This window comes from Oncorhynchus mykiss, chromosome 16, assembly GCF_013265735.2.
Source record: "Oncorhynchus mykiss isolate Arlee chromosome 16, USDA_OmykA_1.1, whole genome shotgun sequence".
Lineage (NCBI taxonomy): Eukaryota > Metazoa > Chordata > Actinopteri > Salmoniformes > Salmonidae > Oncorhynchus > Oncorhynchus mykiss.
In genome coordinates, this window is record NC_048580.1 from 5636183 (window position 1) to 5651770 (window position 15588).

At 42.9% G+C, this 15588-nt stretch overlaps 1 protein-coding gene across 14 annotated transcripts in view; it reads left to right on the plus strand.

Moving 5' to 3' along the window:
* The window catches only part of tacc2 (transforming, acidic coiled-coil containing protein 2), a 115945-nt gene that overhangs the window by 99256 nt on the left and 1101 nt on the right, over positions 1-15588 (plus strand). For 13 of the 14 annotated variants that reach the window (XM_036946028.1, XM_036946025.1, XM_036946021.1 and 10 more), the window contains 8 exons: positions 4413-4571; positions 4829-4905; positions 6832-6875; positions 8655-8663; positions 13074-13234; positions 13523-13629; positions 14838-14958; positions 15227-15588. The exon at positions 15227-15588 is cut by the window's right edge and continues 1101 nt beyond it. In XM_036946028.1, coding sequence (XP_036801923.1) covers positions 4413-4571; positions 4829-4905; positions 6832-6875; positions 8655-8663; positions 13074-13234; positions 13523-13629; positions 14838-14958; positions 15227-15292 — 744 coding nt within the window. In that variant the 3' untranslated portion in view covers positions 15293-15588. The remainder of the gene's footprint in view (positions 1-4412; positions 4572-4828; positions 4906-6831; positions 6876-8654; positions 8664-13073; positions 13235-13522; positions 13630-14837; positions 14959-15226) is intronic. The other variant, XM_036946018.1, reaches the window with a different exon arrangement.

Sequence of the window (15588 nt, forward strand, 5' to 3'; positions counted from 1 at the left end):
CGACGGGTATACAGAGATGACCAGTTTACAGAGGAGTATAGAGTGCAGTGATGTGTCCTATAAGGAGCATTGGTGGCAAATCTAATGGCCGAATGGTAAAGAACATCTAGTCGCTCGAGAGCACCCTTACCTGCCGATCTATAAATGACGTCTCCGTAATTTAGCATGTGTAGGTTGGTCATCTGAATCAGGGTTAATCAGATCTCCCGAGTGGCGCAGCTGTTTAAGGCACTGCATCTCAGTGCTAGAGGTGTCACTACAGACCCTGGTTTGATTCCAGGCTGTATCACAACTGGCCCAGCATCGTCCACGTTAAGGTTTGGCCGGGGTAGGCCGTCACTGTAAATAAGGATTTGTTCTTAGCTGACTTGCCTAGTTAAATAAAAAATGTTAAAATAGTTTGGCAGCTGGGGTGAAAGGAGTGATTACGATAGAGGAAACCAAGTCTATATTTAACTTTAGCCTGCGGCATTGATATGTGCTGAGAGAAGGACAGTGTACCGTCTAGCCATACTCCCAAGTACTTGTATGAGGTGACTACCTCAAGCTCTAAACCCTCAGAGGTAGTAATCACATCGGTGGGGAGAGGAGGATTCTTCTTACCAAACCACATGACCTTAGTTTTGGAGGTTTTCAGAACAAGTTTAAGGGCAGAGAAATAGCTTGATGGACACTAAGAAAGACTTGTTGCATAGTGTTTAACACACAATCCTGGGAGGGGCCAGCTGAGTATGTATCATCTGAATATATATGGATGAGAGAGCATCCTACTGCCTGACCAGTATGTTGATGTTGATGTAAATTGAGAAGAGCGTGGGATCTAGGATCGAGCCATGGGGTACTCCCTTAGTGACAGGCAGTGGCTGAGATAGCAGATGTTCTGACTTTATACACTGCACTCTTTGAGAGAGGTAGTTAGCAAACCATGCATGTGTTCATGATGATATTTTAATTAAAGAAAACACTGAATACAAAAACAATAAACGAAAACGACCGTGACGCTATAAGAGCTGTGCTGAACACAAGCAACTAACATAGACAATCACCCACAACCCACAATGACAAAACAGGCTACCTAAATATGGTTCCCAACCAAAGACAACGACTAACACCTGCCTCTGATTGAGAACCATATCAGGCCCAAACACAGAAACAGACAAACTAGACATCCAACATAGAATGCCCACTCAGATCACACCCTGACCAAACAAAACCTATAAACATACAAAGCAAACTATGGTCAGGGCGTGACAACCAGGGTCAGTGCAATCTCAAATGTTGTTTCTTGCCGTCATTGTAAGCCTGCCACACACACACACTATACGATACATTTATTAAACACAAGAATGAGTGTGAGTTTTTGTCACAACGCGGCTCGTGGGAAGTGACAAAGAGCTCTTAAAGGACCAGGGCACAAATAAGAATATAATAATAATCAATCATTTTGCTCTGTATTGAACCATCTTACATATAAAACCTTATTTGTTCATATAAAATTGAGAATAACTCACCACAGGTTAATGAGAAGGGTGTGTTTGAAAGGATGCACATAACTCTACAATGTTGGGTTGTGTTGGAGAGAGTCTCAGTCTTAAATCATTTTCCATACACATTCTGTGCCTGTTTTTATTTTTCATGCTAGTGAGGGCCGAGAATCCTCTCTCACATAGGTACGTGGTTGCAAAGGGCATCAGTGTCTTAACAGCACGATTTGCCAAGGCAGGACACTCTGAGCGCAGCCCAATCCAGAAATCTGGCAGTGACTTCTGATTAAATTCAATTTTCACAGAACCACTTGTTTCAATTTGATGAGGCTCTCTTGTTCAGATATCAGTAAGTGGACTGGAGGCAGGGCATGAAACGGATAACGAATCCAGTTGTTTTTGTCGTCCGTTTGGGGAAAGTACCTGCGTAATTGCATACCCAGCTCACTTAGGTGCTTCACAATATCACATTTGACATTGTCCGTAAGTTTGAGTTCATTTGCACACAAAAAAATCATACAACGATGGAAAGACCTGTGTGTTGTCCTTGTTAATGCAGACAGAGAAGAGCTCCAAATTCTTAATCATAGCCTCAATTTTGTCCCGTACATTGAATATAGTTGCGGCGAGTCCCTGTAATCTTAGATTCAGATCATTCAGGTGAGAAAAAACATCGCCCAGACAGGCCAGTTGTGTGAGAAACTTGTCATCATGCAAGTGGTCAGACAAGTGAAAATGATGGATACTCTTAAGGATCCTCCCCTTTTTAAAAATGTTCACCTAAAATGACATCCCCAAATCTAACTGCCTGTAGCTCAGGCCCTGAAGCAAGGATATGCATATTCTTGGTACCATTTGAAAGGAAACACTTTGAAGTTTGTGGAAATGTGAAATGAATGTAGGAGAGTGTAACACAATAAAAAAGTCTATATCCTGGGAAATGTTCTTATTGCTTACAACCTCATGCTAATCACATTAGCCTACGTTAGCTCAACCGTCCCGTGGAAGGGACACCGATAAGGGGATGGATATGGGTTACGGTCTCTTCTTGACACTAATGGGAAGATATGGGGTACGATCTCTACTTGACATTAAGGGGATGGATATGGGGTACGGTCTCTACTTGACATTAAGGGGATGGATATGGGTTACAGTCTCTACTTGACATTAAGGGGATGGATATGGGGTAAGGCCCAGAGATAGACTAGTATCCTGTCCAAGGGATGTACCTGGATGTTCATTATTTAAATCTGGACAGAGAGGGCTGCTTACCCAGTTGGTGGCAGGTTGACTGAGCCAATCCTCAGGAATACCAGCTGTCATCAAGGCCTCAGTTAATGGGGATACTAATCAAATCCAGTCTTTGGCTCTACAGTATATTGGCTAGCGCAGTTGGTGGCTGTCTTGGGGACTGAGGTCCAATCCCTAAGACTACCAAGTCTTCTTGGACCTGCTTATCCATACAACTGCTACAGGTTGTCTCTATGGACCTTAAGCAGTAGAGCCAGTGTTATAATATCATACTATAGAATAAGAAAGGTATTAGTGGTTAAATGCTGCAGCAAGACCCAACACAGGACTACTGTATTAGTGGGGCTTTAAGTCTCCCACACCCCCATGAGGCCCCAATCCCCTAATCCCCCACAGGGAGGATTAAACCATCCACGACTGTTTTCTTTTGGGGGGGGGGGGGGGGGGGGGGGGGCGCAACTCTATGATCAGATTCTGGGTTATGATGTCATAATCAGATTCTGTGTTATGATGTCATAATCAGATTCTGTGTTATGATGTCATAATCAGATTCTGTGTTATGATGTCATAATCAGATTCTGTGTTCAGACATTTCATGTTTTTTAGTTTAAAAAAGTATCCAAGTTGATGTTCTGCTGTATGGGACCAAGCGCTACTGAACTTGTCTAATATGGAAAAACCCTGTCAAATTTTTTTTTAACCTTTATTTAACTAGGCAAGTCAGTTAAGAACAAATTCTTATTTTCAATGACAGCCTAGGAACAGTGGGTTAACAGCCTGTTCAGGGGCAGAACGACAGACCTTTTCAGCTCGGGGATTTGAACTTGCAACCTTCCGGTTACTAGCCCAACGCTCTAACCACTAGGCGACCCTGCCGCCTCTTCAATTACTCTAACCTGTGGGCAGTGGAGACATACAGTCAGTGGAAGTTAGATGTGTTCATATAAAACTGGTTCCAGGTCAGATTGGAAATCAAGTGTTTTACACAGGAACTTTTACACCTATCAAAATCATAACAGCTTCCTCTGACATTGTGATGCGCTTAGTCACGTGATTCATGACACTAACATTGTGCTACTACCTATCCCTGTCCCTCTCCAGTATCATGCAGCATTCATCTATCAGTAGACATATCCCGCCTCTTTCCCCTGCCTAGACCCAATTACAGCCAAGCTGTTGCAGCATCAGCCAATCACTGGCATTGAGGACTGCTCCATCCAAACATGTTGCTACCAGCTGCCTAAGTCTCCAAGAGCATCATTACAGAGGCTGCATCATTTTGCATATTGAGTTTGGCCGTGGTTTGGGGCATCTTGGTGTGGAGCATCTTGGTTTGGGGCATCTTTCTGATCCGATATGATGCAGCCTTGTGGCTTGGTTTGGTTCAGGATCCTACAAAGAGTGTGCATTGTCTTTAGGGGTTTAAAGTGCAGGTAACTTTCCCAGGTTTTCCAGAAATCCTGGATGGAGGATTCCACAATCTTCCAACTGGGGTTTCTGGGAAAGCTTCCAGAACGAAACCCTAGTTTTCTGTCATCATTAGATCAACCAGATACCTAACTAATGGTCTGTTCCTGTGTCTCTCCCCCTTCTCTTCCTCCTCTTCCTCTTCCTCCGCTTCCTCCTCCTCCTCCTCCTCCTCCTCCTCCTCTCCCCTGACCTGGCTTCGGTGAGCAGCAGAGAGACAGAGAAGTGATGTCATCAACACTGGACAGGGACTGCGCGGATACCAAGAGTTCTCTCTACACCCGGACAGCGGGCTACGGAGAGGGGGAGAGGGAGAGCCCCTACCCACCCAAAGACATGGAGCACTCCCTGGGCATCGCACGAGAAGAGGTACCCCTCTAGACCTACTCCCAAACCACTCACTGCTGTCAAGTTCATATCCATTGTGGGAAGTTTACTGTATGACAGTATTGGAGGAACAGGTTGACGTTCAACAGTATAGTCAATACAAATGCAGATGATATAGATAAAAACACATGCATTTTTTTTTTTGTATACTGATGTAAATATAAACACTACGGCCCGATGTCTTCACAGTTCTTCATGTGATGTGTACCTAAGAAAGTCCTATTTATCCTACCTTTCAGATCGTGTCCAAGGAGAAGGAGGTACTGGAGTGGCAGAGGAAATACGAGGACAGTCGACAGGAAGTGCTGGAGATGAGGTGAGTTGATCACCTGTCAGTCCGTCAGCTTGGTTGAAGATAACGAAGTACAGGTTCATGGGACCAGAGACGTTGGTTACTAGTTGGTCCCTTCGTTAAGAAATGTTCCGCATTCATGTAAAGAGTTATGGGATATTAGAATTTGGGGTTGTTCAGGTTTTGGGGGGGTGGGTTGGGTTGGGGTGGTGGTTTGGGGTGTTGTGGTTTTGGGGTGGAGGGTTGGGGTGGTGGTGGAGTTTTGGGGAGGTGGATTGGGATTGGGTGGAGATCCAGCTGGCTAGGAGAGCCTATAGGCTTATATCATTAGGCTGATTGGGATAAGGAGGGTTAAGTAGCTAAGAGGGGAGGCCCGGCTAATCTACCCACTCTCTGGCAACCCCAAACAAGCAGCATTGTCATAGGCAGAGAGAGAGAGAGAGAGAGAGAGAGAGAGCGAGAGAGAGCGAGAGAGAGAGGCACTAGCACACAGGCTGTGGCCTCATTTGAACTCCTTAAAATACAAATGAATAAATTAATGCTATTATCATTTCTTCCTCCCTTCCTTGAAGTAATTTGTTTAGAAATTAATGGCATTGTGTACACTGTGTGTTCACCTATCCCATCATGCCTGTAATTCATTTGATAAATTGAGGAAGGATATACTTTTAAGGAATTCTAATGGGGACACAAACTGCTGAGAGACAGAGGGAGGGGGGAGGAGACAGAGAGAGAGAGAGGGAGGGGGAGAGAGAGGGAGGGAGAGAGAAGAGACAGAGGGAGGGGGGGAAACAGAGAGAGAGAGAGGGGGAGGGGGGGAGAGAGAGAGGGAGGGGGAGACAGAGAGAGGGAGAGAGAGAGAGAGAGAGGGAGGGGGGAGAGAGAGGGAGGGAGAGAGAGACAGAGGAAGGGGGAGAGAGAGAGAGGGAGAGAGAGACAGAGAGAGAGACAGAGGGAGGGGGAGAGAGAGGGGGAGAGAGGGAGAGAGGGAGAGGGAGAGAGACAGAGAGAGAGAGAGAGAAAGAGAGAGACAGAGGGAGAGGGAGAGAGTGAGAAGGGGGAGGGAGGGAGGGGGAGAGAGAGAGAGAGAGAGAGAGGGAGAGAAAAAGAGAGAGAGAGAGAGAGAGGGGGGGAGAGAGAGAGAGGGAGAGAAAGAGAGAGACAGAGACAGAGGGAGGGGGAGAGAGAGAGAAGGGGAGAGAGAGAGAGAGAGAGAGAGAGAGGGAGAGATAAAAAGAGAGAGAGACAGAGACAGAGGGAGGGGGAGACAGAGAGAGAGAGAGGGAGGGGGGAGACAGAGAGAGAGAGAGGGAGGTGGGAGAGAGAGAGAGGGAGAGAAAGAGAGAGAGGGAGAGAGAGAAAAAGAGAGAGAGACAGAGACAGAGGGAGGGGGAGACAGAGAGAGAGAGAGGGAGGGGGGAGACAGAGACAGAGACAGAGGGAGGGGGGGAGAGAGACAGAGACAGAGGGAAGGGGGAGAGAGAGGGAGTTAATATGATTAACATTCTCGTTGTCATTGTTATCACTTTAATACTTACAGTCTAGTATATTTATGTTGGACCATTGGTGTTATGTGTTTACCTTGACAATGGAAGTGTTTACTTTCCATGTTAATATAGTTTACTGAATGCATTGCCACAGAGAGAGAGAGAGAGAGAGAAAGAGAAATGGAGTCAGTGAAAACAAAGATTTAGACAGGTGGACGAGGCTATCTTTATGAAGGTTTAAAGATAGCCTCGTCCACCTCACACCTGTGGGTGACAACACTGTGCGTGATTGCCTCTGTGAAGAAAGCACATGATTGGTATTTTGACACATTACTTCCTGTCTGAGATCTCATGTGTGCCTTTAAGAAACGTTCTAGATTTATAAAGAAAGAAAGATAAAGAACAAACACTAGAAAATGTGTCTGTTTATAATTAATTAATCTTTGCCGTTTGTGGCTCACAGGAGAATCGTGGCAGAGTATGAGAAGACCATTGCACAGATGATTGGTGAGTGTTTCTCTGTGTAGTTTCTCATACATAAATCTACCAACCCCAGCATAGCACCTGGGTTTTATACAGTACATGATTGCTATACCAATATGTGGTTTGCTGTTCCTCACAACCTTTTCAGTATGTTAATAGTACATTTTTAAAGATGAATCCACGTGATGCAAGCTACAGTGTGTTTCCACTTTGCTCATCAAAACCTTTCAGTTTTTCTGTATTGTATGACATACAATAAGTCAATGGTCTACGCTTTCCAGCTATTATTATCTTCCAGATCAAACAAAGATTCACTCGTTGTCCTTTTTATCTCACTACTCTCGTTCACTTCTCCCTTTCCACCTCTGAAACATTTCTGAAGCTCTGCTCTGAATTTATTTTTAATTTTTTTTTAATAAGATTTTCATTCCCATTGTTCATATTGCATCAGGGATATGGGGTCAACTTCAATCAATCCAGGAAGTTTTAACAGAAATTCCAATTCCAATTGTCCAGAATGCTTCTCTATGAGAAAACAGTTAGAATTGGAATTTCAGGTTACTTCACGAAATGGACCAAATTGAAAATGACCCCAACCCTGTACAACACTCGACACTCTCACTAAAAGGTGTGAGCCGCCATTTTTTTTGTTCTACCACGGCTACTGCTCTCTCACGTGTCCTGCAGGGTTGGGGTCAATTCTCATTCAGTTCTGTAAATCCAAGAAGTAACTGTAAATTATAATTTTCCTACATTTGTCTCTATAAGCAAGTTTCCGACAACCTTTTTTATGTGAGTATAGTATAGTCGGATAAAATAAAAAATCACGACAGAAAACATTTTGTCGGTAAACTTTCCAAATGTCAACAAAACAAAATACTCGAGACAAGGCAGGATCTTTTTGTGTCTGTAAAATAAATTACGCTAGAAATGGAAATGCTTTAATTAATGAATTAAATTGAATTAATTGGGTACTTTTCCCATTCCTGTGCAGTGGGTATTGAATGATATGGATGGGATAGGCCGATTTCCATTCAACCTTTTTATGCGAGTAAAGTAGACCTACATGTCGGATTAAACAAGGTCATAAACTGCTGGAAACAGCTAAATTCTTGGTAAACTTTAAAGACATCTTTTTTAAATTTTTTATTTCAACTTTATTTAACCAGGTAGGCTAGTTGAGAACAAGTTCTCATTTACAACTGCGACCTGGCCAAGATAAAGCATAGCAGTGTGACACAAACAACAACACAGAGTTACACATGGAGTAAAACAAACATACAGTCAATAATACAGTGAAACAAAAGAAAACAAAAAGTCTATATACAGTGAGTGCAAATGAGGTAAGTTAAGGAAATAAATAGGCCATGGTGGCGAAGTAATTACAATATAGCAATTAAACACTGGAATGGTAGATCGGCAGAAGATGAATGAGCAGGTAGAGATACTGGGGTGCAAAGGAGCAAGATAAATAAATAAATATATGGCTGTAGCTCAGTAGAATTATATGGAAACCCATTTAACTGATATTTTTTTTAATTCGGTACAGACTTTTATCCGCAATAAGTCAACTTGATGGAAACTCATCTCTGGTGGGAAACTATGCACATTTTTATTAATATAGATTTTAGAATATTCGTATGAAAATCTGTCGCCAATTGGATGGAAACTTGGTTTATGAGACACGTTTTAATTGAAATTAGATTTGAAACGGATTGACTCCCAACCCATGTGTCCTGCTGCCCTCCCAGCTTGATAACACAACTCCTTCTTTTGTGTTCTGCTGCTCCTATTGTGTAACAGGGCTGCCAGGTGAGTATCGAGGACTCTGCCCCGTTAGTTGTTTGTGACTTCAGATCACATCCATCTGTCAAAAGAGAGATAGAAGTGACATTCATCTTCCCATTTCTGTTGTCTTTCATTTTTTTCCAGACTTTTCTGTGAGCTAACTGGTGAAAGTGTACCTTCGTTAGTTTCTACACAACACCAGATTTCCATAAGCGAGACTTTCACGCTTTTTGTTCTTTCTTCCCCTGAAGTACACAGCAGGAACCTTTAACTCTCTCTCCCTAACACACACACACACACACACACACACACACAGTCCCTGTTCGGTGTGTATAGGTCCTTGGAGATCGTACGTGAGCTTGGCAGTATTAATTAGTTAAACCATAGCTTCGTCGGAAGTCTCATGGTATAAATCAGCTAAAGAGGGGTCGGAACCTGATGTAAATCAGTGAACCCTCGCAACACGTCAAACCAATCAAATGCCTTGTTCCTCCGAGTGCCGTAGTAAGGACTAAACGTGACAACAAAACAACCACGGGGTTTCAAACCATTTTAGAACGTTTGCAGTGCGCTGGTTTTCAAACCATTTTAGAACGTTTGCAGTGCGCTGGTTTTCAAACCATTTTAGAACGTTTGCAGTGCGCTGGTTTTCAAACCATTTTAGAACGTTTGCAGTGCGCTGGTTTTCAAACCATTTTAGAACGTTTGCAGTGCGCTGGTTTTCAAACCATTTTAGAACGTTTGCAGTGCGCTGGTTTTCAAACCATTTTAGAACGTTTGCAGTGCGCTGGTTTTCAAACCATTTTAGAACGTTTGCAGTGCGCTGGGTTTCACAAACCATTTTAGAATGTTTGCAGTGCGCTGGTTTTCAAACCATTTTAGAACGTTTGCAGTGCGCTGGGTTTCACAAACCATTTTAGAACGTTTGCAGTGCGCTGGTTTTCAAACCATTTTAGAACGTTTGCAGTGCGCTGGGTTTCACAAACCATTTTAGAACGTTTGCAGTGCGCTGGTTTTCAAACCATTTTAGAACGTTTGCAGTGCGCTGGTTTTCAAACCATTTTAGAACGTTTGCAGTGCGCTGGTTTTTAAACCATTTTAGAACATTTGCAGTGCGCTGATTTTCAAACCATTTTAGAATGTTTGCAGTGTGCTGGTTTTTAAACCATTTTAGAACGTTTTCAGTGCGCTGATTTTCAAACCATTTTAGAATGTTTGCAGTGCGCTGGTTTTCAAACCATTTTAGAACGTTTGCAGTGCGCTGGTTTTTAAACCATTTTAGAACGTTTTCAGTGCGCTGATTTTCAAACCATTTTAGAATGTTTGCAGTGCGCTGGTTTTCAAAACATTTTAGAACATTTGCAGTGCGCTGGTTTTCAAACCATTTTAGAACGTTTGCAGTGCGCTGGTTTTCAAACCATTTTAGAACGTTTGCAGTGCGCTGGTTTTCAAACCATTTTAGAACGTTTGCAGCTCGCTTCTCTGTTGTTTCGAGATGAGTTAAAGCTGCAGCGAGAAGGGAGAAATGGTCTACAATGCTGGCTTTGTGGGGGATGTTTCTGAAGTGATAATTGGTTGTAAAAGCTAGCATGAGGGACAAGAAGTAGCTAGCCACAATAAGGTTTGTTTTAAGAAAAGTCAACTAAACTTGTAAGCTACCTAGGTATAACTAACTAGCAAGCTACTAGTTAATTAATCACTCTCACAATTATAAAGCCAGCAAAATGTTAATAAAAACAGCATATTATTGACCTAAAAGGTTAGCTGTGTTAGCCCAGTCGCTAGCTTATTCAGGGTCAGTTATATATAGAGCAACCATGTACTGTCTATCGATGGGAACAACTGCAATAATTTTTCAAGCAAATTAATTCAATAAATTAAAATGAACCTCATAAAATGTTAGCTGTAATGCTAATCGCTAGTAATTTAACTGTTAGCTGTAATGCTCATTTCCTGTAGCCTAAATGTTAGCTGTAATGCTCTGTAATGCTAATCTCCTGTAGTTTAACTGTTAGCTGTAATGCTAATCACCTGTAGTTTAACTGTTAGCTGTAATGCTCATTTCCTGTAGCCTAAATGTTAGCTGTAATGCTAATCTCCTGTAGTTTAACTGTTAGCTGTAATGCTAATTGCCTGTAGTTTAACTGTTAGCTGTAATGCTCATTTCCTGTAGCCTAAATGTTAGCTGTAATGCTCTGTAATGCTAATCTGCTGTAGTTTAACTGTTAGCTGTAATGCTAATCGCCTGTTGCCTGACTGTCATCTCCTTATTGTCATACTGTACCTACATTACAAGGGTTGGATTTGCACTAAACAATTGTACATGTCAGCACTTAAAAGGCATGTACACAATCTGATATATGATTCACCTCATATACGTTGTCTAATGTTTTAAATTGACAACATAGAGCTCAACATGTAAACAATGTGTGAGTTTGAGCTATTCTCTGCTTCAGATGACAGATGCCCATAAGGCCAGCAATGCCATCATAATGTAGGCCTATGGCTGCGTTGGCGATGCATGTCATATGATAAGCTGCACAATGGATTCACGTGGCTGATATACTGAGAGAGAGTGACAATCATATGAAAACAGATTAGAGATCTTAAAACTAGACAAAAAAAATAGACATTAGTGTAAACAACAACAGATAACTGGTATGTAAATATTAAACATTAGTGTAAACAACAACAGATAACTGGTATGTAAAGATTAGACATTAGTGTAAACAACAACAGATAACTGGTATGTAAAGATTATACATTAGTGTAAACAACAACAGATAACTTGTATGTAAATATTAGACATGCTAGTGTAAACAACAGCAGATAACTGGTATGTAAAGATTAAACATGTTAGCATAAACATTAATATATAATTGAGTAGTAACAAGTAGTCTGTTATTACTAAAGCCTCATTTCAGATGAACAACATAAAACTGCATACCAACGTTGGCCAACGTTGTTCCACTGATCCCTGATCTACTGGCTGAGCAGACTTCGATTCCAGCCCAGCAATAAGCACAATTGATTATCAACTCAACTAGATTTGATAAGTTGAATCAGGTGTGTTATTGCTGGGCTGGAACAAAACCCTCTAAGTCCAGCAGAACCTCCAACAGAGTTGGATGGCTCCAGTAATAGGTTCCTACATTGTGTTTAACTGTATTTTTGTATACAACATTTGCTAACATACTGTAGATAAGCCTAGACATATAACCCAAGGCATATACACCCTTAGACTCTTGTGCCGTTCATTGGGACTTCTCTCTTCATCTGCAAACAGGCTTTCAAAGCTTTACATAAGCTGAGGACAGAAAACATAGTCAAATTAGACACCACTGTTATATAAAAGGCCACTCTAAAATGTATTCTGTTCGCCAGAGAACGGAATGTTTATTTCTCTACCATAACCCTGGTCTCCCAGCCTGTAAACTGACTAACTCGTTATTTTATCTTTATTTAACTAAGCAAGTCAGTTAAGAACAAATTCTTATTTTCAATGACGGCCTAGGAACAGTGGGTTAACTGTCTGTTCAGGGGCAGAACGACAGATTTGTACCTTGTCAGCTCGGGGGTTTTGAACTTGCAACCTTCCGGTTACTAGTCCAACACTCTGACCACTAGGCTACCCATTAACCACTGCTCGAATAGGGTTGGAACGTTACAATGTCAGTGTGTTGCTCTTTCCCGAAGTCTGGATCTCGTTCATTTCACTCATCGTTCAGTGTTTGTTCTGTCTGCACGCTTCACACCAGAAATACACGCTTGATCAATATCGCCTTCATGCTAAAATGTCCCTAACGCAGGCGTCATTAACTACTGTAGGAACCTACTGTGCTTTTATTGATTTCCAATCTGTGTGTGTTCGTGTGTGTGTATGTAAGTAAGCATGTGGGTTGTGTATGTTGATATGCATATGAGCAAGTGTGTGTGTGTGTGTGTGTCTGTCCGTCTGTGTCTATAGCTGGGCTTTTTTACGTATGACAATGTGTTAGTGTCTGTGTGTGAAGTACCAGGAATACAATCTAATCTATATCCTCTCTCTCTCTCCCTCTCTCTATCCCCCCCTCCTTCCCATCTCATGTCTATCCTCTCTCTATTCTCTCTCTGTCCTCTCTCCTCTCTCTCTCTCTCTCTCTCTCACTCTCGTCCTCTCTCTCTCTCTCGTCCTCTCTCTCTCTCGTCCTCTCTCTCTCTCGTCCTCTCTCTCTCTCTCGTCCTCTCTCTCTCTCTCTCTCTCTCTCTATTCTCTCTCTGTCCTCTCCTCTCTCTCTCTCGCTATCTCCTCCTCTTTCTATTCTCACTCTGTCCTCTCTCTCTCTCTCACTCTCTCTCTGTCTCTCTCTCTCCTCCTCCTCCTCTCTCTATTCTCTCTCTGTCTTTTCTCCTCTCTCTTCTCCCTCCTTCCATCTCTCTCCTCCCTCCCTCCAGACGATGAGCAGAAGGATAAGTCTCTGTCTCACCACACCATCCAGCAGCTGATCATAGAGAAGGACCAGGCTCTTTCAGACCTCAACTCTGTAGAGAAGAGTCTGGCTGAACTGTTCAGACGTTACGAGAAGCTGAAGGACGTCCTCGAGGGCTACCGCAAGGTGGGTACACACAGAGAGACACATACCTACACACAGACACATGGACAGACACACACAAACACCAACCAACCTTACTACCGCACACACTGCTAATGGCTGTCTATCAATGTCGACGATGACGTATGTCTGCTTACCGTATACCTTCTAGTGATATAGTAGATGCTCTTATCTAGAAACACTTCCAATCTGAATTAGAATTAGAATTAATTCTAACAGAATTAGACCAATCACAAAACAGGATCTTTGCAAGTGTAAACTTTCTTTCTCTCTCCTTTACCTGTCTCTCAGAATGAGGAGGTGCTGAAGAAATGCGCTCAGGAGTACCTGTCCAGGGTCCGTAAGGAGGAACAACGTTACCAGGCCCTGAAGATCCACGCCGAGGAGAAACTAGACAAGTGAGTGCACCTCGCACACTCGCACACTCTGACCACCATGACACTAACATCCTGTATGTTCTGACTACCATGACACTAACATCCTGTATGTTCTGACCACCATGACACTAACATCCTGTATGTTCTGACCACCATGACACTAACATCCTGTATGTTCTGACCACCATGACACTAACATCCTGTATGTTCTGACCACCATGACACTAACATCCTGTATGTTCTGACCACCATGACACTAACATCCTGTATGTTCTGACCACCATGACACTAACATCCTGTATGTTCTGACCACCATGACACTAACATCCTGTATGTTCTGACCACCATGACACTAACATCGTGTATGTTCTGACCACCATGACACTAACATCCTGTATGTTATGACCACCATGACACTAACATCCTGTATGTTCTAACCACCATGACACTAACATCCTGTATGTTCTGACCACCATGACACTAACATCCTGTATGTTCTGACCATGACACTAACATCGTGTATGTTCTGACCACCATGACACTAACATCGTGTATGTTCTGACCACCATGACACTAACATCGTGTATGTTCTGACCACCATGACACTAACATCCTGTATGTTCTGACCACCATGACACTAACATCCTGTATGTTCTGACCACCATGACACTAACATCCTGTATGTTCTGACCACCATGACACTAACATCCTGTATGTTCTGACCATGACACTAACATCCTGTATGTTCTGACCACCATGACACTAACATCCTGTATGTTCTGACCACCATGACACTAACATCCTGTATGTTCTGACCACCATGACACTAACATCCTGTATGTTCTGACCACCATGACACTAACATCCTGTATGTTCTGACCACCATGACACTAACATCCTGTATGTTCTGACCACATTGACACTAACATCCTGTATGTTCTGACCACCATGACACTAACATCCTGTATGTTCTGACCACCATGACACTAACATCCTGTATGTTCTGACCACCATGACACTAACATCCTGTATGTTCTGACCACCATGACACTAACATCCTGTATGTTCTGACCACCATGACACTAACATCCTGTATGTTCTGACCACCATGACACTAACATCCTGTATGTTCTGACCATGACACTAACATCCTGTATGTTCTCATCATGACACTAACATCCTGTATGTTCTGACCACCATGACACTAACATCCTGTTTGTGTATCTCAGGGCGAACTCCGACATCGCCCAGGTGAGGATGAAGTCCCGTCAGGAGACAGCAGCGTACCAGGCCTCTCTCAGGAAGGAGACTATGAAGGTGGACTCACTGGAGAGAACTCTTGAGCAGAAGGTACTGATCTCGGATAAGTTTAGCCTTTTTTTTCACAATGGATAAGATTTCATGGACGGGGGGGACCATGAAGTCCTAGATAATCACGCTTTGTCAATAAATGCCCCAGGGTGCACGCATTATTTGTGACGGACACAGGATTCAAACCGAGGTCTCCTGTTAGCCCCCTGAGCTAAAGGCTATACAAATATTTTAGTCACAATTTTGGGGGGGACGAAATGAACACGGAATTACTCTAACCTCCTGGTTTTGTCTCTCTTCCTTAAAGAACAAAGAGATCGAAGAACTGACCAAGATCTGTGACGAGCTGATCGCCAAGATGGGAAAGAGCTAGCAACACTGAACACGTCCATGTCTCCAGGGCCTGAGGGGAAGGAGTGGTAGAAGAATAGAAGAAAGAGAACCACATCCTCTCTCTTCAAACCTTCCCTTTGGACTGATGGGCAGCTGGACAGATGGACAGTTGAAGCCAAAGTGGTTTCTGGATTTAATATACTACTGACTGACTGTGTACGTGTATCAACTGGCATCATTGCACCCCCAGAGTATTGGGGAGGGCCAATGGTTTTCTTCTGTTTCACCCAGTACATTTTGATGTGCCAATGTGCAAAACATGTCCTGTATCAGGGA